The 21,412-nt window shown below is 40.7% G+C and overlaps 1 protein-coding gene across 12 annotated transcripts in view; it reads left to right on the forward strand.

Moving 5' to 3' along the window:
- tanc2b (tetratricopeptide repeat, ankyrin repeat and coiled-coil containing 2b) overlaps positions 1-21,412 on the forward strand; it is a 201,369-nt gene that overhangs the window by 89,579 nt on the left and 90,378 nt on the right. For 10 of the 12 annotated variants that reach the window (XM_079577073.1, XM_079577070.1, XM_079577074.1 and 7 more), the window contains one exon: positions 1,184-1,369. In XM_079577073.1, the coding sequence (XP_079433199.1) occupies positions 1,184-1,369 (186 nt within the window). Of the gene's footprint in view, positions 1-1,183; positions 1,370-19,663; positions 20,237-21,412 lie in introns of those variants that run through there. The other 2 variants (XM_079577067.1, XM_079577068.1) reach the window with 2 other exon arrangements.

Genomic DNA, 21,412 nt, shown 5'->3' on the forward strand with positions numbered 1-21,412 from the left:
GTAAACACGTTACTTAGTTATTCTTTAAAAGTCTTTAGTATAAATCTTGTATAGTTTTAACTAGTCTTAAACTCTGAGATTAAAGCTCCTATTTTGATGAACATCCAATGTAATGTAACAATCCCTAAGTAACCCTTTTTTTTTTATCCTTCATAGGATAAACCACTAGCAGCCCTTTATGCTTTTGTGATGTGTTGTTGCCATGGTAGTTTTGAGGGGTTAGTGAGGTCAATGCGAATTTAATTTACAACCACTGACGAACCACTTTCTCCTTTCTCTATGTCCATATTTGTAAAGCCAATCTCCAGGGCACAGACAGTCCGGTTATTTCTCTCTTGCGCGCGGCTGTCACCGTTGTATATTTGCGTGATTTGTCTCTCTCTATAATGCGACACTTGCATCTCACACATTCAACCACAGGGAACACGGTCTGATAATGGACCCACGTCTCACTGTGGAGGCACTAGACTGAGCAGAGCCTGACCAGTGGCTTTCACAGCTCCATCCATGGGGGAAATCACAAGTCAGAGCCATCACATTGTAACAAAACGGGCGAAATGGATGTTTGCACAATACACAGGGATTTTACACTGTGTTTGTCATGGCGAAATAGGGGCCTAAAATGTGGGAGAGGAAGGCTATAGAGAGAGATTACAACCTAAAAATTATCACAGCTGCAACAACATTTTACCTGCGTACCCTCATATAACAACTTACTGAACTATTTTGGTGATTCTTCTCATTATTTTCCATTATTAAAACATTGCAGTGTGCTGTGTTGCTGTGCTTGCTGAGGTCATGGGGATGTAAACTGCACGTGTCGCCTGCAGGGGCTGCTCTCTCGTTCGGGTCAGAGCGATCGATAGTGCACTGACACCACAAAACATGGACTGTCCAGCTACAGGCCAAAGCACTAGCACGGGGACGATAATCACAACAATGAAGTCACATATATTACACAAGGATTCGGAGAGCATAGATATTGTTAGAGAAAATCTTTCGCCATACCTCTTTATTATATTATAATCTAATTCAGTATCAAACACATTTATCACAATCGGGGTGATCATGTACTGCAGGCACGCCCTGCCTTCCTCATAAAGGGTTATCTTGTGTATAATTCATTTTAGATTGATGATTTTTTTCCTTTTCTCTGTTGTAAACTTCCCTCCCCCTTCTGCAGGTGGCAGCATAGATAGCGACTGTGCCTTCGAAGGAGACTACGCCGTTCCCCCTCCGCCCCTCCCTATGACGGAGGGCATGCAGCACATTCGCATCATGGAGGGCGTGTCCCGCTCGCTGCCCTCTTCCCCCCTGCTGAGCCACCAGGCCATGGGAGTCCGGCTGCAGCCCTGCAAGAAGCTCACAGGTAAACAACACCGCAGCGTCACACTATATTTATGAGGTCTCTAAGCCACGGCATGCCTTAATAAACAAATATCATTAACTGGATGAGCTTTACACTCTAATCAATGTAAATAACCAATAAAAGGGCACCGACATTATAACAACATTGATCAACAATAAACACCAAGATACTTAATGTTGCACAGGATGACTTAATATCCCCTCCTTAACCAAGTGCATTTTGTCCAGTTCGGCCTCTCCCAAATCCAAACTTTGTGGCTTAAAGGGATATTTTATGATTTTTGACATTGGGCCTCATTTCCTAGTTGTCGAGAGTGTTGTTGATTTCTGGAGATTTTATATATTTTTTTCAATTCATGCAGTCCTTGAAGAGTTTTGTGGTGCTAGGCTAGTCCTAGGCTAGTGCATGTTTATGGTAACTAGTAGCCTGCATTAAAAACAGTCTGACCCAAGCACAGTGCACCTGAGGCAAATCACTTACAACACCAGACTACCGATATAAATGTCTGTGTCGACTGAATAATTTATGAAATATAACCATTTTGCATTTAAAATAACTTATATTTGAGCAGCATCAGCTTCCCGGTTGTAAGCTACACAGCGGCGGAGTGATCTGCTATAGGTTACCGGATCTACATTAGATTGTTTACCTACGACATTACTACACGTGGAATTCACAAAGGAGCTTTCTACAAATCAGATATGGCAACATTTGGAGGACGACCCCATGATTTTGAAGAGGTTTTTAATGCAGGCTACTAGTTACCATAGACATGCGCTAGCCTAGCACTAGCCTAGCACCACTAAACTCTTCAAATATAAGGACTGCATGAATTAAAAATATATATATCTCCAGAAATCAACAGCACTCTGGATAATTAGGAAACGTGACAAAAATATTGTCTTGGATGAGTTTTCCAGGTCTTCGCTTTCAAATGAGGCTTTTCACTGGCCTATAGGCTGTAAACTCCATTAGAGAAGCTTTTAGATATTTATTTTTGGGTAACACGGGAGAAAATGTGCTTTGTGAAGGTGGGGGTTCAGGGGTTAGGAGAAGATGGTTGTCCTTGGAGCTGACCGTTCTAATAACCCAGGGGTAGAAGCTGTTTTTATCCTGTTTGTCCTGCTCTTAAAAGGTCTGTGAGATTCAATGCAGAAACATGCTATGTTCCACAGATTATTGCTGATTTGATTTGGACATTAGACAAGCCCATAAAGCTGACAACATGATCAAAGCAACTCATCACCAGCCACTTTTTCAGTAGATAAATATGTTTAGGAGATGGTTCCAGGACTCGTTTAGCTTATACTGCTCATTAACACCCAGCCCTGGTTTTGATGTCATTTTTCATCCAATTAACAACCCTATTTCTTATGTTTGTAAATATTCCTTACGCTACCCACTTATCGATGTAAGTTTACACACCTCAGACAAATTCCTCCTTGCTGTTGTAGCCTGCAGTGATACGGGAGATGGCAGGAAACAGCTGTCTGTTCATAATTCCCGCATTATTGCTTATAAGAGCCACAATCACTCGGCGTCTGACTTACCCACTCATCCTGATGGTGATGATGCACTTGCAGGAAAGCGCTGTAATTTCCAATTCGTCTAATAAACACTGAAGGCATCGCTAATTGACGCCACAAACAGCTGATGGGCTACATGCGCGCGGTCAGCTCTGGCCTCGCTCCTCGCTCCGTATCCGCCGATCTTCCTCCCGCTAATCGTTTCCCTCCGCTCTTATCGAAGATTTACTGATGTGGTTTTCAACCGATGGGTGTGGCTTTGCAGGGCCATTTGCAAGTGGGGTCGCAAGTGTGGATGCTTTTTATACTTTTGAATTGTCAGCCTAATGATCAGTGCTTGACTCAGATTATGTAGGGAATTGCAAGCTATTATCCAGGTCAAACTGCAAAAGTCATCAAGTTTTATTTGATTATTTATTTATTTATTTAGTGTCCCGGTTTGTCATGCGAGGTTGAAGGAGATTTTCAAAGCCGCACCGTTTGAGAGCCACTGGAATGTGAGGATGTGACATGTTGTTTTTGTGGGTTTCTGTTTTCAATAAATCAAAAGAAATACATTGATTTTCATTCCATTCTAAGTCTAAGGCTTAACCAAGTGCATTTCTCCAGTTCAGCTTTACCCAAAACTAATGGTTTACAGCCTATTGGACATACTAAACTCATTTAAACGTATCTTTTTCTTTACGTTTTTGTCACACAGTCCCTTTTTAAATATTTTTTATTATATGATATTTCTTTACTTTTTTGTTGCTTTGTTGCCACTTTTCTGTTGCTTTTTTTGGTCATATTTTGTTACATTTTTTGTCAGATTTTTGTCAGATTTTTGTCACTTTTTTTTCTTTTTTTTAATCACTTTTTTGTCACATTTTCGTCACATTTTTGTCACTTTTTCATCACTTTTTTGTCACATTTTTGTCACATTTTTGTCATAGTTTATCACTTTTTCGTCACATTTTTGTTGCATTTTCATCCTCGTTTTCGTCTCATTTTTGTCGCAAAATGTGCTTGGTTCAGGTGGGGGTTAGAGGTTAAAGTATGAATTGATGGTTTTGCCTCCAATAATGGTATAAACCATTATTAAGTCTAAACTAAACGAAATTCATGTCAATCAAACCTGACACCAAGTGGAACCAAAAGTAAAAAAACAGGTCTAATCCAGGACTACTCTTGGACTAAACAATGACAAAACCAGGACTAATAACTAATAGCTGAACCCTCTCTTAACACCATACAACCTGTAACAAAGGCTAAACCAGGAAAAACACAAATAAACCTAGAACTAAGCCACAACTGCTACTGCTACTTTAGAGTACATTTCACATAAACTTAAAAAAAAATATATATTATCTGGTCTGCACATCATATAGCAAATAACTTGTGATCTTTAAAGGCAAAACTATCCTTGAATAACCAGGACAAAACCAGAGTCTCATGAAGGATCAAGCACAGTGACATAGATACTTAACTTAACTGAGGAGTTGTTTTTATGGCATTTTGAATGAGCTTTCGTAATAACAACTAAATATATAGCAACAGCGTCTTTCTATCGAGCAGCATCCTGTGTGCAGCCTCCACACAGAAGAAGCTGAGTGGGTGGGTACAGAGGCCTTCTAGAAGCTTGATTTAATACTCACCACTAGGGCGCACCAGCCGCACACAGCCGGCACACATCATTAACTGCTTCAGATTTTTGCTTTAGGGCCTGTGGTTTTTACTTCACACAGAATGTTTTATGCTCTCTCTCGTGTCTCATCCAAAGTGTAGATTTAAAGCAAAAACACACTAAATCAGCTTCTTACATCTCATCTGGGTACGCCGTGCCAGCCGCCTGTGTAGTAGTGGGATGAGAGGTTCAGTTTGGGGCAGAGTCTGTGGATTGGATTCGAGACGATCTTTGTACAACTCACTGCTTCTGGTTATGCCTGAACGCTGGCAGTCTTTTTTTCTGTTTTTTTTGTGTCATTTTTGTTTTCATGCTCCTGTGTTTGACTTGTGTTTGTGTTTACTCAACACTTGTACAGAGGTGGGTGTGCGCAGTAGCAGAGTTGGTTAGGCTGACTTCCTCTCAGCAGAAAGATTAAGAATATATCAACAAATCCATATCACACACATACCACAATATATTAAAGGAATTGTCAAAGTCTTCAATTGATGAGATTTACACTCTTACTTTTTTTGTTGTTGCTTAAAATGAGCCAGCTCAAGCTTGGTCATGATTTTTCTCATTTTGTTTAATTTTAGCACAGTTTTGGTCATAGTTTTTTAAAGGGGCTAATTGGAAGTTGGCTATTTTATACTCACTACTGCCACCTTAGGTCATACGTGTAACTGCACCTTCTACACGATGGCAATTCGGACGCGAAGTAACAACTTTTTGAGTGATTTCAGAGGCTGGGCTCATTCTACACATTAGGACATGCCTGGAACATATAGGGGGAGGTATACTTAGTTTTAACATTTTTAAACTCCGTATAGTCCCTTTAAGTCTATTTTGACACAAATTAATAACAATAACCTGTAACCAAGCACATTTTCTCCAGTTCAGCTTTACCCTAATCTAAAACCCTCTAGACTGGAGCTTACAGCCTATAGACCAGTGTGACGCCTCATTTGAAAGCTAAGGCCTACACAACAGATTTTAACTTTTTTGTTGCATTTTTTAAGCGTTTTTGTTGTGATTCGTAGGTTTTTTTTGGTCATGTTTTGGTCCATTTTTCATTGCGTTTTTGACACACTTTTGTGGCTTTCTTGTTGCCTTTTGTTGCTTTTTCATCACATTTTGGAAGGGTTTTTGTCTCATTCTCGTGTTTTTCAATCGCTTTTATGATGGGTTTTTTTTGTCATTTTTTTCATCTCATTCCTTTCACTGTTTTGTTTTTTGACGCTTTTTCAGCACTCATTAGTCATGTGTTTTTCTCGCTTTTTTAATGGTGTTATTGTTGCTTTTACGGCACGCTTTTTTCGCTCTTTTGCCACTTCTTTTTCTGGTTAATGGTTTAGTTAAATATTGCATATTATAAGCACAATATAAGATAGTTATATAATATCACTTTTTTCCTCCCTCTAATTGGCCCGCCCTGTGGCTTAGATGTCTTCCTCCCAGAATCCATACCTAAAAGATAGGTAATAAGTGTTAGGCTAGTGGGAGAACTGTAGTCGAAATGAGGGTGAACGTTGGCATTTTAAGACATTAAGCAACTTCTTGGAGCTGGAAATGGATTTAACAATGCTGCGGGCGGCACTGAAAGCCTTTGTCCATCCTGCGGCATATTCTGAATAGTCGACTATAATTTGCTCATGGTAAATTAATGCGAGTATCAATACTGTTTGATCTCCTTTTCCCGACTGCTCATGATTTATTTTTCTTCATTTCTTTTTTGGTTGAAGATCATTGCTTTAATTGCGCAGATGTTAAGACCGTTGCTATGCTGGAGACGTGACTCGCTATTGATCGCATTATTTGGTCGTCATTACACTTTTTGACTTTTAATTAGTAATGTGTGGAAGACTGAACACAGAGTCTGAGCCTTTTCCGAAGCTAGTTTCCCTGCTGTAATCTGCTAGCCCTGACCTGTTGAGTTCTGGTGTTTTCAGTGGCTTTAGTTTCCAGTGGAGGATAAGTGCCATCATTATTATGCCAATATCACGCACCATTACCCGGCTTTGTCACGCACATCGTATATAATTGTGCATTCTTTTAGTTGGTCTGATTTTTAAATGTGTTTTTGCGCCGGAAATGAACCGCTCGCTCGTTTATAGTCTGTTAGATGTTTCACACCTGCCATTCTGTCTCAGCTCATGCAAGAAAATTCAGGCCTAATGTTCAGCTTGTGAAAGGCTCTTTTGACCTGCAGAATAAAGTGTTTTCACAGCCTATATTTGATTAGTAACAGGTACCTGCTATTTTCTAATAAATTTTGTTCTGATAATCACCATTGGTTATTATCCCCCTTGATTTATTTACCTTCCTTGACAGTTACTATTTGTTAGATACTCCAGTGTAGGGCTGATTAGGGCTTCTCAGCATCAGCCCTAATCATTTTGTGCAGCCCTAATCATATGAAATTAACTGTCTTGCACATTGCTATAACTGTTTTTTGTTTGTTTTTTGTTCAGTAAACTATTTCAACACGCTCCATTCGACAAAAATCAAAAAACAAGGCTTGGAGTGGAACTGAATTAGAAAAAATATATGACTAAGTTTAAGAGATTATGGTCCAGATCTTGTGCCTGGCAGAAGGAAACTGTAACTGACAAAAGGAACTCCCCCACAACCCCTCTCCCTCCCCCCTTCCTGGCCGTTGAGTCTGGTTGGAGGAAAAAGTGTGTGTCCACCCCACGTACTTCCCACTTCAATACGCTAAGTCTAGAAGCTGCAAGATCACAAAGTGTGCTCCTGTTAAGTGCAAAATGTTACGCTATAGTCTGCATTTTGAAACAAAAGATCGGGCCCCAGGTTTTTTCCTCCTACAGACCGCACCAGACTTGAATATTTTAATACAGAATGGGGGTGTCGGGGGGTGGGAGCCGGCGACCGGTGCTGGTGTTTTGATTACGCTGTCTTCAGTACCTGTGGGTGTTCTGGTATATTCTCCTTTTTCCGCTTTCTCCACTTTTGTCGCGGCATCCCTTAGGCCATGCCACTGACGCTGCAGGTATGTGCACGAAAGATGCCAGTCTCGTCTGGGCCAACACTGTTGTTGCACCAGGCAGAAAATCGATGACTATGACTGAACTAGTGCAGTGCAGCGTATAGTCTGCACTGTTCTGTCTTCAGCGTTGTTTCATGTCAGTTCTTACAATTTGCTGAATGTCTCTCCCTGCTCTTTCACCCAGTCCTGTTTAATAAAGCCGACATCAATTTTGCGATATATTTTCTCTTTTAAAGCAGTACTAAGTAACCCATGCCCCTAGAGGCCATAAGCGCAACTGCAGGTGTCTTAGCAAGTTGCAATTTTTTAACTTATTAATTGTCTTAGAGAGTAAATACTACGCTGACAAAAAAGGCGAAGGGAGAGAGGGATATTGTACATCCAATAATTCAACGGAAATCATTTTTTTCACTCAAACTTGGCTGTAAATACTGTTTAAAGTGACGCTAGCCCACAGCTAGCTTTGCCTGTTAGCATGTTAGCTTCTGCTTCGTGATTCTATTAGTGTGTATTGGTTGCTCCGGTCCGGTGACCGTCAAGTTGCAACTTTTCTGGCCAGAGACACCAGGGGGAGATGAAAGACCCTCCAGTCATCCCATAAACACTTGTTTTACCCCCACAGGGACTACGGAAAGGATTTATTAAGGTAAACACGTTACTTAGTACTGCTTTAACTATATGGATTTTGTGCTACCTAATGGTGTGACAATAACTATATCGTGCACTATATCGGGAACCTGTAGTTCAATTGCTCTTGTCAGCTTTGTGTTTTTTAGTGGAGTGGGCCGTGGCCGCTGACACCGTGCACCGGCGCAGCCCTGTGTCAAGCTGCGCAGGAAGTGGTGCTGAGCTGAATTAATTAAAGGGTGAGAAGTCTTCAGTCTGCTCCTGTCCCACTCAGGAGCACAGTCATGGCTTTCATAACTTATACATTACAAAGGGCATGTCAGGTTATTAGAGCTGCAAAACAGTATCATGAGTTTGCGATTTATGTTAAAGCAGCGTCTTTGATTCAACAGCCCTACAGGTCCCTTTAGTGTGTTGTATTCTGCGTATGAATGGACTTACTGCCAAACAAACCGTCATCTATAGAGTAACCTTGAATAGCGTGGAAGTAAATCTGAAAGCACCTGCTCAGCTACAGAGATCTTACAAAACCAATGACAAATTGCTGGAAATGTATTAGAAATCAAATTGACTTTCATACTTTTTGTTTCAGGGAAAAATTGGATGTTAAAACTCACCAACTACAGGTGATTGAACTCCCCACTGCTCTTGTTTTGTTGTTTTGGTGACACTGTGTGATTGCTGATGGTCAGAGAGAGTAAAACATCACTGATTTTTAAACTTTCTGCATTTTTATGTTTTCCTCTTCTTGCCTCGTGCTGTTCCCTTTTTGGCAGGTATTAGCGAGGTGAGTAATGATAGCATTGTTGTCGGAGCATTAAAGCTGACAAATTGGGAGGAAACATATTAGGATTTTGAACCACAACTAACAATTGATGCTTTTTTTCCTATCTTTTTCGTAGTTTGTAAATGAGACAATCCGGCATAGGGCTTATAAAGAGGTATTTCAGGATTTTTGACATAGGGCCTCATTTCCTAGTTATCCAGAGTGTTGCTAGTGCAAGGCTAGCGCATTTCTATGGTATCAGCTAGCCTGCATTTAACAGTCTGACCCGCTCCACAGTGCACCTGAGGCAAATCACTTATAACGCCAGACTAACCATCTAAATGTCTGTGTCGACAGAATCATTTTAACCATTTTGCATTTAAAATAACTTATGTTTGAGCAGCATCAGCTTCGTGGTCGGATAAGCTACGCGACGGCGGAGTGATCTAATAGAAAATAGTCCCTCAAACTGCGATCATTCATGTGATGCAAAGTCAGTTATATTCCAAAAATTATTCTATCGACACAGACATTTATATGGTTAGTCTGGCGTTATAAGGGATTATCCTAAGATGCACTGTGGAGCGGGTCAGACTGTTTTTAATGCAGGCTAGCTGATACCATAGAAATGTGCTAGCCTTGCACTAGCCTAGCACTACGAAACTCTTCAAATATAAGAACTGCATGAATTACAAAAAAAAAAATACCTCCAGAAATCGGCAACACTCTGGATAACTAGGAAATGAGGCCCTATGTCAAAAATCCTGAAATATCCCTTTAACGGAATAGCTCTGTCACTGGGTCAGATGTCAGTTTGGATTTTACAACATAACGCCCACGCCCAGGTCAAATGCAGAGGAGAGCTTTCTCAATGAGGGCAGTAAGGTATAACCCATAACTAACTAACAGCAATGCCTAGTTAAAACATCCCTGCCTCAAACCACTCTTTACTTTCCAGGTTAGTTCTGCAGTTCCCTTTAATCCCACCTGCAGCCTCTTTGCCTCTGTGCCCCGCTGTGGCCCCTCAGTGCCTCAGGGAAGCAGCGATGTGATGTTGCAAACGACGTGTTTTTTTTTCCTCCCGCAACCTCAAGGCGGTGATTGAGTGAAGACGCTATGAAAGGCTTGACCTTTTTAGCGAATCATTGCTTTTCTGATTTAATACCCGCTGTCTGCGTTGAGGGCTCTAAGGGGGGCACACATGCTTCTCGGGCCAATGTACGAAAGGCCCCTGCACTGCACAAAGGATGACACATAAGTGCACTCAAATAAAAAGTGTCTCCAGCTGAAATTTAAGTCTTGACACAAACACATGTTTTACAATGTGTTTCCATGCTATTCCTCATTTGAAAGCTCAGGACCTTTGAAGCGGCTGAGTTTTATTACTGGACCTTCACTAGCACTAATTACGACTTGATTGGTGCTAATATTGTGGAAGAAGGAGAGACATTCTGCTTTTCTGATTGGACAACGGCCTTGAGAAAAGGCAGTTTTCAACACTGAAATTATTATTAGTAAAACAGTGATTTTGGGAGAACAGATCATGTTTATGAAATATTTACTTTTCTACTGTATTTACTTCACCTTTATTCTATTGTTATTACCTGCCGTCTGAGCTTTTCCAACACAGGCCAATGTGAATAATGTTATATTAAAAACTCTTTAAAGGGGCTAGATGCAAGTTAGCCATTTTATTCTCACTACTGCCACCTCAGGTCATACGTGTAACTGCACCTATATTAAGCTCGTACATTGCGGCAATTCGGATCCGAAGTGACACCTTTTTGAGTGACAGAGCAGGATTTTAGAGGCAGTTGTGGTGAATAGGTCTGAGCTCATTCTACACATTAGGACATTGTTGGAACATTTAGGGGGAGGAAATTAGATCATTCTACCATTTTAAAACTCCATATAGCCCCTTTAAGGCCTCAATGAGTTGCTCTCTCGCTAAACTTGCGTTAGTCTAATTAACAGTATTTCTTTACCAGGGATAAAGGGCGTACATTGTTGTATGAAGGAGAGAGTGAATGGGTGACTGGTGTATATATATTCCTATACCAGTATTCCTAAGTATATATTCCTAATGTGCTAGACATTAATTAGTGTTTATTCGTGTCCCAAGGAATAGCTTTAAATACCCGGTGTACACTAGATATGATAAAAGTATAACACATAATAATAATAAAGTTTTTGAAATGTAAACACCATTCAAATGTTTGGCTTTGTGTGAAATCTTATACTACAACTGTCATCCTTTAGTATGACTTTGATGTTATTTTCAAGATACGAATTGAGTAGTTTTTCAGTCACTAAAGCAAAAATGATTATGTGACTATCATTGTGAGATTTCTTTTGACAGGTCTCATTTTGCTATTGCTTATTGGCAGTTTTGTAGTCCTCAAAGTGAATAGGCGTGCTGAATCCAAAACGAATGAACTGAACGTAGAAAAAGGATCCGCACAGCCAAATAGCTCCCAGGAAGATTATTTATTGTTCACCGAAAGCGATTTTTGCAGGCATAGCCCTTCATCAAACAGGATTTATAGTGGTAACGTTTGTATCCCAATTGTATGAAAACAGGCAGAAGTATTTCCAATCAGAGCTGCAGATTGTTATAGATAAAACTGCTGCAGTGAAGCATCAAAGTCTTAATCATTTTAATCCAAGAATTACCTGTGATAGCTACGAGACCAATATCTGCTAATCCTCATTTCTAGACATGTGTGAGACAACAAGTTCAGGCAACAAAATGATTTGATTTGAATCAATGCTCCACAATATGTATACGTAAATGATTGTTATTGCAATATTAGGTGACACAATAATCATGCTGCTAAAAGCCACAGTATACGCACATAGTACAAAATCATTTTTAACTTTTGTCTTGATGCAATTTGTTGAAAAAACTAAAACTAAGTGCTTACTTTTACCGTTATTGCTTTATTCAAGACAAATATGGAATACTGTATTGCTATTTTTTTCTCATATGAAGCAGGCCTGATGTGAGTATACCCATTAGCTTAAACCATTGTGATGAACGCGTTTAATTCATCCTTCAAAACTTGAGATGCACCGATCCAGCTTTTTTGATACCGATACCGATACTGGGGTTTGAGTATCTGCCGATATCCGATATTTACCGATACCAACTTTCTTAAAAGTGGCATTCTCGGGGTGAAAAACTGAATTGACTCTTCTCCACTGTAAGATCAATAAAGTCATATATTATTGTCATGTTACAGATAAATTATATCTATTGATAAACTCTTGGATAAACATTTAACAAGGATGACTTTTCTACACTAATTATCCTTGGGTATATGACAGGCTCACATAAAAAAGTGTATGTTAGATCAGTTATATCTTAAACTTAAATACAAACACTTGGCTTCAGCAGTGGTTATATTATTTTATTGGGCTGTTTTAGGTATTTCTATCATAGATTCTGATCCAGCCTTGATTAGTTTTCGTTAGCATTAGCATGCTTCCACTAGCTTTAGCATGCAATTGCTAACCGCAGAATGTTGTGCGGTGATCAGTAATACACTTGTGACGGTTAAAGCTAACTCAGCGACTGGATTCTCCAGGTTCTTTAAATGATATACAGCATGCCCATATTCACTTAGATTTAAGTGGTAAAAGTCGTGTTTTAAAGGCTAGTATCGGTTCAGTATCGGATATTTGCAGCTGATACCTGATATTGTATTTTTTCCAGCATCGGAAATCATCAAGCATCAAAAAATAAATCTCATTGTTCTTCTCTTTTTCAGATTAATATCAAATAATTTTAACTCCTCGCATTTTTTGCCCATTTTGATCCGAGTATTGTCTAAACTGAAGTGCCCATAATAGGTCCTTCTCGTGCTGCTTGCGAAAGGTTCACTGATTGCTTACTTGTTCTCTCATAATCACTTTTTTTCAAGTTCAGGTATCGCCCCCTGTCGATTAATTAGCGCCGCTCCACTTCAAAACTATTAGCAGCATTATATTATTCCATCTCCACCCAGATTACACTGCTTTTCCCCTAATTAAGGACACCAATCAATACAATTGTATGCCCTCGTGGACTGCCACTCTCCCCACTCCGCCGCGTCGTGATTGCAGTAATGCGAGTGTTTCTCAAATCCATTGTCTGCCCGTAATGGTTCCTGAATGCTTTCGCCGTGGAGAACTTATAAGTGGTCACGTGACGTTGTAGACAGAGATATTGCGGGATGGTGGGATTAGCAAAGCAAATACGGAGCAGAAGTGCCCCGTCAGCTCACTGTGTGGGTGGTCTTAAAGGATCCATGAAAACACACCGAGATTTGGATACATGGACCTGACTGTTGCTCTGAATGTGAGTGCGCATAATAACGAGAACAAAAATAATTACGGCAGATGGTATGATCACAGTTTCAACCCTTTTGTTGTTGTTTATTGGACAGGGAATTGGGGACATTACGTAAAATCATACTGTGTGTTGCAGAATGAGAATATACAAGTACTGCTCAAGTGATCGGTGATACAATAATAAGATTGAGTTAATGTTGGGTGTAGTCAAATGCATATATAAGTCTCCTGTAAATAGAAAATTGCATATGTTGATGTTTTCCATTTTCCAAAATACAAAATATCAGGGGTTGAAACTTTATTTATACATTTTTGTTTAACAATACAAAATAACCCACACAACATCAAATCAAGCTCTCCCTTTAAAACCAACTAAGCCGAACAAGCGAAAAAAGTAAAAAACAAAAAAAGAAAGAAAAAAATTCATATAATAATAATAACACAATAATAATCACACAACGCCACAAGTAAAATTCACAAAACCAAATCAAGTTTTTCTTCAGCATTTCAAAAAGGGTTGCCAGATTTCCCAGAAAGATGCATCACTGCGCCACTTTGGGGCGACAGTGGCGCAGATGGTAGAGAGGGTCGTCTCATGATCGGAAGGTCAAGGGTTCGAATCCCACCTCCTGAAAGTGCACATTGTCGTTGTGTCCTTGGGCAAGACACTTCACCCACATTGCCCCCAGTGTCTGCGTACATTGGTGTATGAATGAGAGTATGAATGGGTGAGTGGATCCTTGCTGTAAAGCGCTTTGAGTGCCTAATGTAGGTGGAAAAGCGCTATATAAGTTGAGACCATTTACCATGTCTGATCTTCTCAATTTTTAAGAAATATAGAATGTGTGTGATCCACTGCGAATGAGAGGGAGGTAATGAGTTGATTTGTTGAGATGATATGAATCCGGGATTACACCAAAAAGAGCCACAAAGTCCAAAATGACAATAATTTCGGAAAACTCCAAAATGTATGAAAATATGTATCGGGTGTTATTTTACAGCGTTCACAATTGGGATCAGTGTTGGGAAATCTCTTTGACGGTCTGTCTTTTGACCAATGAACAATAATAATAATATATTTACATTGCAATTAAACCGTGCCTGGCGCAAACAGTAGAAGTGTGTACTCTTTTGAAAATTTGGGGTGTTGAAACTTTCTTGGTAGTACCGTATTTTCCAGACTACATGTCGCACCAGCCAAAACATGCATAATAAAGACGAAAAAACATATATAAGTCGCTCCGGAGTATAAGTCGCACCAGCCAAAACATGCATAATGAAGAAGAAAAAACACGTTGTTCAAGCACCCATTTATGAACTCGTTCCTCTAGCTGTGGCTCTAGCTTTTAGCCCACAATTAGCTTGTTTTGTTTTCTTCATTGCAGTAAGAGTAACCTCCGCTTTTCGCCTTTTCCCTCACAAGTTTCTAGCTCACTCCAACCTTTCTTTCTGTTGGCGATTACCCTTTTTAAAAATATTTCAGTGGTACAGTAAGTAAGTGCTTTATTTGTTATTATACAAACAGACAGGAGAGGCCGATAACGGTACACAGAGCGCCCTCTAGCGGCTGTCAGTGTGAAAATAACAAATGTGAAATTATATATTTTGATATATAAGTCACGCCTGAGTATAAGTCGCACCCTCAGCCAAACTGTGGAAAAAAAGTGTGATTTATAGTCCGGTAAAAGGTGAAAAATACAGAGAGAAAGAAAAAAAGAGTTCAGAGATTCTCTATTAACATTTTCAAAGAATCATCTGAGCTTTATTGGCACAGTCTCTTTCTTGGACAATTAGTAATATCTTTCAAACTCGAGCTAGAATGTGCTGTGTCAATATCACGCACTTTCCGAAGTACAGCTGGTACAAGAAATGTGAAAGTAAATGCCAGTGTCTATGAAACCTTTCGATACCGGCCTGGCTATGGTAACAATTTTAGGCATGAAGAGTCTATTCCTAACTTGACAATAATTGTACAACATTAGCTCCCTGTCTGCTCTGTGAAATGCCGTCTGTGCGGGACATTTCAATCTCCCTCCTCCGTCGCCCCGTGTGAATGATTCCAAATGAACGCTGACATTTGGAACGTCTCAATCTCCACGCCTCTTCACTCAGCGCTGCACCTTGAGAAAATCGTACCTCAATTATTAGCATTAGCTGCTGACTGTCTGAGCTGTCCCATGTCAGCCCGCTCTGAACTGTTTGATATTGTGACATTTGCCGCATCATTGTTTGATGCAGGAATAGACACATGACTGCAATAGGTAATCTGGAAGCAACTTTTCTTGAAATTAGCACATTTGCCACTGGTTTGAGAAACTAATTTCAAGAAATCTGTCCATGGGGCAAGGGTTTTTACACTTAAAGGAACAGGCCACCGTTTTTACATACTGAGATATGTTCTTACCTGAGCTTAGATAAGTTGATTACGTGCCTGTCTGGTCTTTCTGCGTGCCCGTGAAAGAGCTTGGTCACTTCTAACTTCACCCCGTTTGGAGCTATAGGAATACATTGGGAGAGGCCAAATGCTACCAACATCTTAAGTCGTTTTGCGTGACTGAGGTCACACAGTTCTTCCTTACTGAGATATGTTCTTACCTGAGCTTAGACGAGTTGATTACGTTGGATTAAGTTGATTATGTACCTGTCTGGTCTTTTTGCGTGCCTGTGGAAGAGTGTGGTATCTTTCAACTTCAACCCCGTTTGGAGCTATAGGAATACATTGGGAGAGGCCAAATGCTACCAACATCTTTTGTCGTTTTGCGTGACTCAGGGCACACGCAAAGGCCAGACAGGTACGTATCAAATCGTCTAAGCTCAGGTAAGAACATACTGTATGTCAGTATGTAAAAACGGTGGCCTGTTCCTTTAAAAGCCCTATACCTGATTGTATTGATTGCAAACAATGAAAGAGGCAGTCACTAAATTCAATGTTAGTTGTTGTCCAATCTCATTCCTAACTTTCCTAGCATATTTGAAGCTTCAAACTTTCACAAAAAAGCTACAAAAAACACAGCCTCAAATTTAGGTTCTAACCAGGACCAAACTGTTTAGCCTCTGAGCTCTGACTGGGCATTCACAAAGTTGATCAGTGCTGGGAGTTGAAGGTTTTATCAGACTTTCATAATCTCTGCTATTACACTATGAAACTGGCTGGCAAAAACCTGTAATCTTTTCATTGCTTTATATGGTGAGTCATTCCCTCCAAACTTTTAAAATATGATTTTCAGTTTCTTCCCAGAAAATGTTCAAATTAAGCCTAAGTACAGAAGATTGAAGACATAGAATAGGTTTTATCCTTATGAGCTTTGGGAGCCAGCCTACAGTCTATGCATCCATTGCTTATACAGTACATGCTCTAAGCTTACATTTTGGTGCTGTTTTATTTATGAAACTTCTTCGTGTTTATTTCTGAACCATTTCTTGCTTATGTAAAAAAAAAAAGTCTGATAATAATAATATTTGAAATTAAGCTGTGGAAGTAATAAGTGCAGTGTTTCATCGACTTTAAACTAACAGCAAAAAGTAGGTTTGAACTGTATGTTGTTTTTAAATATGTTATTTCTACCATTTATTTTGCATTGCACCAACGTTCTTTGCGCTCATTCGACCTTAAGCACAACTGATGCATGAACTGATGCAACAACTGAGCTAATTAAATAAGCCAATTGTGTCGGGTTAACAAGAAAATAAATGAGGCTAAGACCAACCCGACTCGCAAGCTTATTAGTGATGAAAGCTCAGCACGGATAATGTTTGTCTGCAGAGTCTGACTTCCTGATTATGGCTAAGATACTGCATTATTTTGCTTGCTTTGTTTGGTTAAATTGTCAGTGGGGATGATGGCGCATATGCAAAATTCAGGATGCTGTTAAATAATGCAACACAAATGGCTTAGTACTTTAAAAAGTTCTGCTAGACTTTTTTATAAAAATTGATAAAAATGCCAATAATATGCAGGTGGATCCCTTTTCAGTGAGGGGTTGTCCAACGAACAAACTTGGGTGGCATTGTGGCTGATTCCTCATAACGAGAAGGTCCATGGGTCTAGCCAAAGCCTTTGCTCCAAGCAGGTTGCCCAAGCAGCACTGAAGGTTGGGTCAAATGCAAAGGACAAAGTGTGCCTTAGCCTAACTTCAGCTATCTACATTTATTTGTGTTTTTATTAAGGAGAAAAGAAAGTACAGTATGTGGGAGAGTTGGCCACTACACCATTGCGAGTTGGCAATAGTGCCTTGTCTGGAAGCCGACTCTCAAAGTGCTTCTTGCTTTGATCCGTCTTCTTTAGTATTTCTTGTACGTTCAAGTCTTCAAAACCTGTACAATTGTGTAGCGTTTTGAAGACTTGGTTATTACACAATTTAAAGATGTTTCAGTTCAAATTCGCCGTATCATTACATTATTAAAGCCAACTTCCAGGATTATTTCATTCCTCGTCTCAATGATCCTTACACCTGAGGCTACATCTCCATAAAAGTTCTGTAATGCATCTGGCTCCATCCACGCGCACGTATGCAACCACCTATCTCTGTTCATTATAATGACAATGGTGTCTTTGCAGTCAAAGCCAGGCATGTGATCAGCCACCCCCTCGTGTCATTTTCACAGGATTATCCTACATGTTGTTGACAAGACACCGCTCGGCTTCGCTGCACAAACGCTATTTTACATATCGCACGTTTTCGAGCATGAATTGCCCTGGAGCGGCTTCTTCAAATCAGCAGGAGAGGTTGGCTAAATGCAAGGGCGAGTTTTGAGATGGGTCTTTCAAGAGAACACTATTTGGAATTTGTTACTTTGTAGTATTTGTTTTAAATATGGAAGATTGTCACCGAAGTGGAGAGCATCTGAGAATCTTTTAATAGATATATTTTAGCTGCATTTTTGAAACTTTAAGCTTTGAATATACTACAACTTTTGTATCATTGTTGTAGGGGCGACAGATGGTAGAGTGGATCGTCTCATGATCGGATGGTTCGAAGCAAGACACTTCACCCACCTTGCCTCCAGTGTCTACGTACACTGGTGTATGAATGAGGCTTTGAGTGCCGAATGTAAGTGGAAAAGCGCTATGTAAGTTGAGGCCATTGTTTATATCCGGCATAGTGCCAGGGATGCAATATTTCGACAAATTATCATTATAAATATAAGGTGATACAATATCCATTTGTTGCCAACGCTGCCTAAAACAAAAACACTTAGCACTATGCAAATATTCAGCTTCAGGTATGATTTTACTACTTAAGTTCCACTTGTATTTGACCTTTGTTTGTCCGGCGATAAGGCAACCTGACACAAAAACTAATTACCAAGGATTTTTGCTAAAAGAATGTACTGTGTAAAAACAGTATCATTGGGAGTTAACATAAGAAAGCCTTTACATCTCCCACAAATGGAACATTGCATTGTTACGACAGCCACTTTCCCCATATATTGAAATCGGTTGTCAAATATTGCTATGTTTTCTTGTATTGTGCCGCCCTCCACTGTGCTTCAGGTTCAGTCTGATAAAGAAAAGTCCTTGTTTTACAGCTGGTATAAAAATACTCAGGAGAGGCTGTTTTAGGTTCACTGCTATACCTCTTTAGTGCCACTAGATGGAGTCACGAGTTATTACCACAACACTTTCCGCCTTTTTAGTGGCATGCTGACTTGGCATTGGCGCAACTGAGTCTTGCTTTTTCTACTTCGTGGGTGCTTGTTAATATGAGTGACGCTGCCATCTGTTGTTGATAAATGGAACTGCTCTCTAAGATGTCAAAAGTACATAATCCCTTTAAAGCTTGTTGGCAACCTGCTCCGAATGGTAGCTTGGGATGCCACTCGGGGGAAATAAGTGTGACTGGAGGAGATTAATGAAAAACCACTTCAAACGGATATGAACTCTGACAAAAAACAAAGAGGCAACACAATAAACTGTTGCCTTGTGGGGGTTTTGGAGCCCCTAAATACGCGTAACAAACACATAGCTGTGGATGTCCTAATGCTTTTTCAAGGGTAAAACAAGGACATGGGATAAGATGCCCAGGAGAAACATCTAGTAGGTCTTATTGAAAACTAGCTACACACCGCCCCGATCCCGAAGCGGCGCATTACGAAATAGAAGAAGAAAAAAAGCACACACACCACAGAGTCCCCTTTAATAATAGCCTCGCTCCCTGTCTTTCTTTCTGTTTTTATGCTATTTTCTTTCCTCCTTCAATACCCACCCTTTCGCCTCCTCCTCCTCCCCCTCCTTCCCTCGCTCTGCCGTCGCCATGACAACAGCAGCACTGCACCATTCATCCGAGCGGCGAGAGAGAGAGAGAGACAGAGAGAGAGAGACCTGAGCCTCCTCCTGCCTGCCTGCCTGCTCCCTCGCACATCTATACATAACATGCTGATGCAGTCACAGACGCAAGCCGCATACCGGGCAGGCGTACAAGTTTGTTTGTTCTTTTCTATTGTTTTGACTTCTTTTTTGTTGTTGTTGTTGTAATTTTTTTTGGTTACGTTTTTTTTTTTTTTTCTTCTTCTTTTTTGGTCACCTGCCGGGAGCGTCATCACAACTCGAGTGTCACCTCTGTTCCCCAGTGACACAGTGACTTGCTGCGTTTCGGTTTCTCGTTTTGCTTCCTCCTCCCCTCCCTCCCTCCCTCCCCTCCCGCCCTCCCTCCCTTACCCACGCTTTTCCCGTCACTGCCATATCCGCCTGGCTCCGTATCATTTACTGCGACTGGGCTGAGCGGGCAACCACCGGCAATCAAGGCATCAAGGATTGACCGACCCCTCTGTGTCCTTCCAGAGGTTGTTTTATTTTATTTATTTATTCTTCATTTTTGTTTTCCCCGTATTTTTCCTTTTTCCTTTTGTTTTTTGATGAACTGGTCTTCGCACAGGGGAGAGGAAGGAGTGCTTGTGCCGCTGGAGAGACAAGGACAGTTGCTGTACCCCAGGCTGGAGGAATGCGCGATCTGGTTTGAAAATGGTGAGCCTTTGCCACACCCTCTTTGCGTTCCCCCCCTTCTGTTTTTTTTTTTGCACCTGCTGCTTCACTATGACTTGCTCAAACTCGGCACCGGTCGACTTTTGAGTTGTATTGAGTGACGTGCGAGGAAGTGATTTCTTTCCAAGGATGTTTCGAGATGATTCGTGTTGTTTTGAGGCTTGGGGAGCAGCAAGACAGTAGGAAAATGTATTGTGAATTTGATTTTCGATGCAACTTGATACTCTTGTTTGGATGCGTCATTGCATTTGAAAGAACAATTTGTGGGCGGATAATGCTGCTTCAATGTGTCAGCCTTTTATCTAACTAACCGTGGTGCAGATGGAACCCCACTTCATGCTCGTAGTTGCATTGACAACGTGTTATGGCCAAACATTGACCAGTAAAAATCTAAATAATACAACAGAACTTTGATTTGTGATTTGTATACCCCTGCATTAACTTCAAGACACATACTGTATTCGCAAAACTGTCATACCTAATCGGTGTCACTAGATGGAGTAAAGAGCTACTACCATTTCCCTGTTCCTTTCGCATATATAGTTGCTTATTTTGTGGCATGTTTTGTCGTTTTGCCACAAGATTGAGGGGTGTGATGAGCTGCTCCCTCACATGTTTTCCTTCTTGTAACACGTTGTCTGTGACGTGAAGCTCAGCCTGTGTAGCTCACGCTGCGTCTTGTTGGTTTCGTGATAGAAAACGTCATAGATGGCTGGCATATGTTTGTCTGAACTGTTTGGGAGCACAGCTTTAGCCGCAGCTTGTTGTCGTTGCACCAGAATCACCTTGTCATGTGGCTGAGAGGTGGTTCCCTCCCTCCAGCTCCTCTGCTGCAGGCGGCTCCGTCCCCAGGGACCGCTATCGCCGCTGTGTTAACGGAACAAAATGTCTCAATATGATTGTCTGGCAGCAACAAAAAAAAAAAAACACACGCAGGCATAATCTCCACTCGTAAGCATCTGCTGCTCTTATTGTCGCTGGTCTCAGGTGATCGCGTTTCGGGATGAGACGCCTCCAAACAGCTCCTTAGTATCACCACCTGGAGAGCGCTCAGATGTGCTTACCTTGTCAGCTGTCATTCAGGGAGGCAGTGGCCAATGACGGACTCCTAATAACTTCACTTTAAGAGAGGACTTTATCAGTGATGGAAGATGATTG

This window comes from Gobius niger, assembly GCF_951799975.1.
Source record: "Gobius niger genome assembly, chromosome: 19".
NCBI lineage: Eukaryota > Metazoa > Chordata > Actinopteri > Gobiiformes > Gobiidae > Gobius > Gobius niger.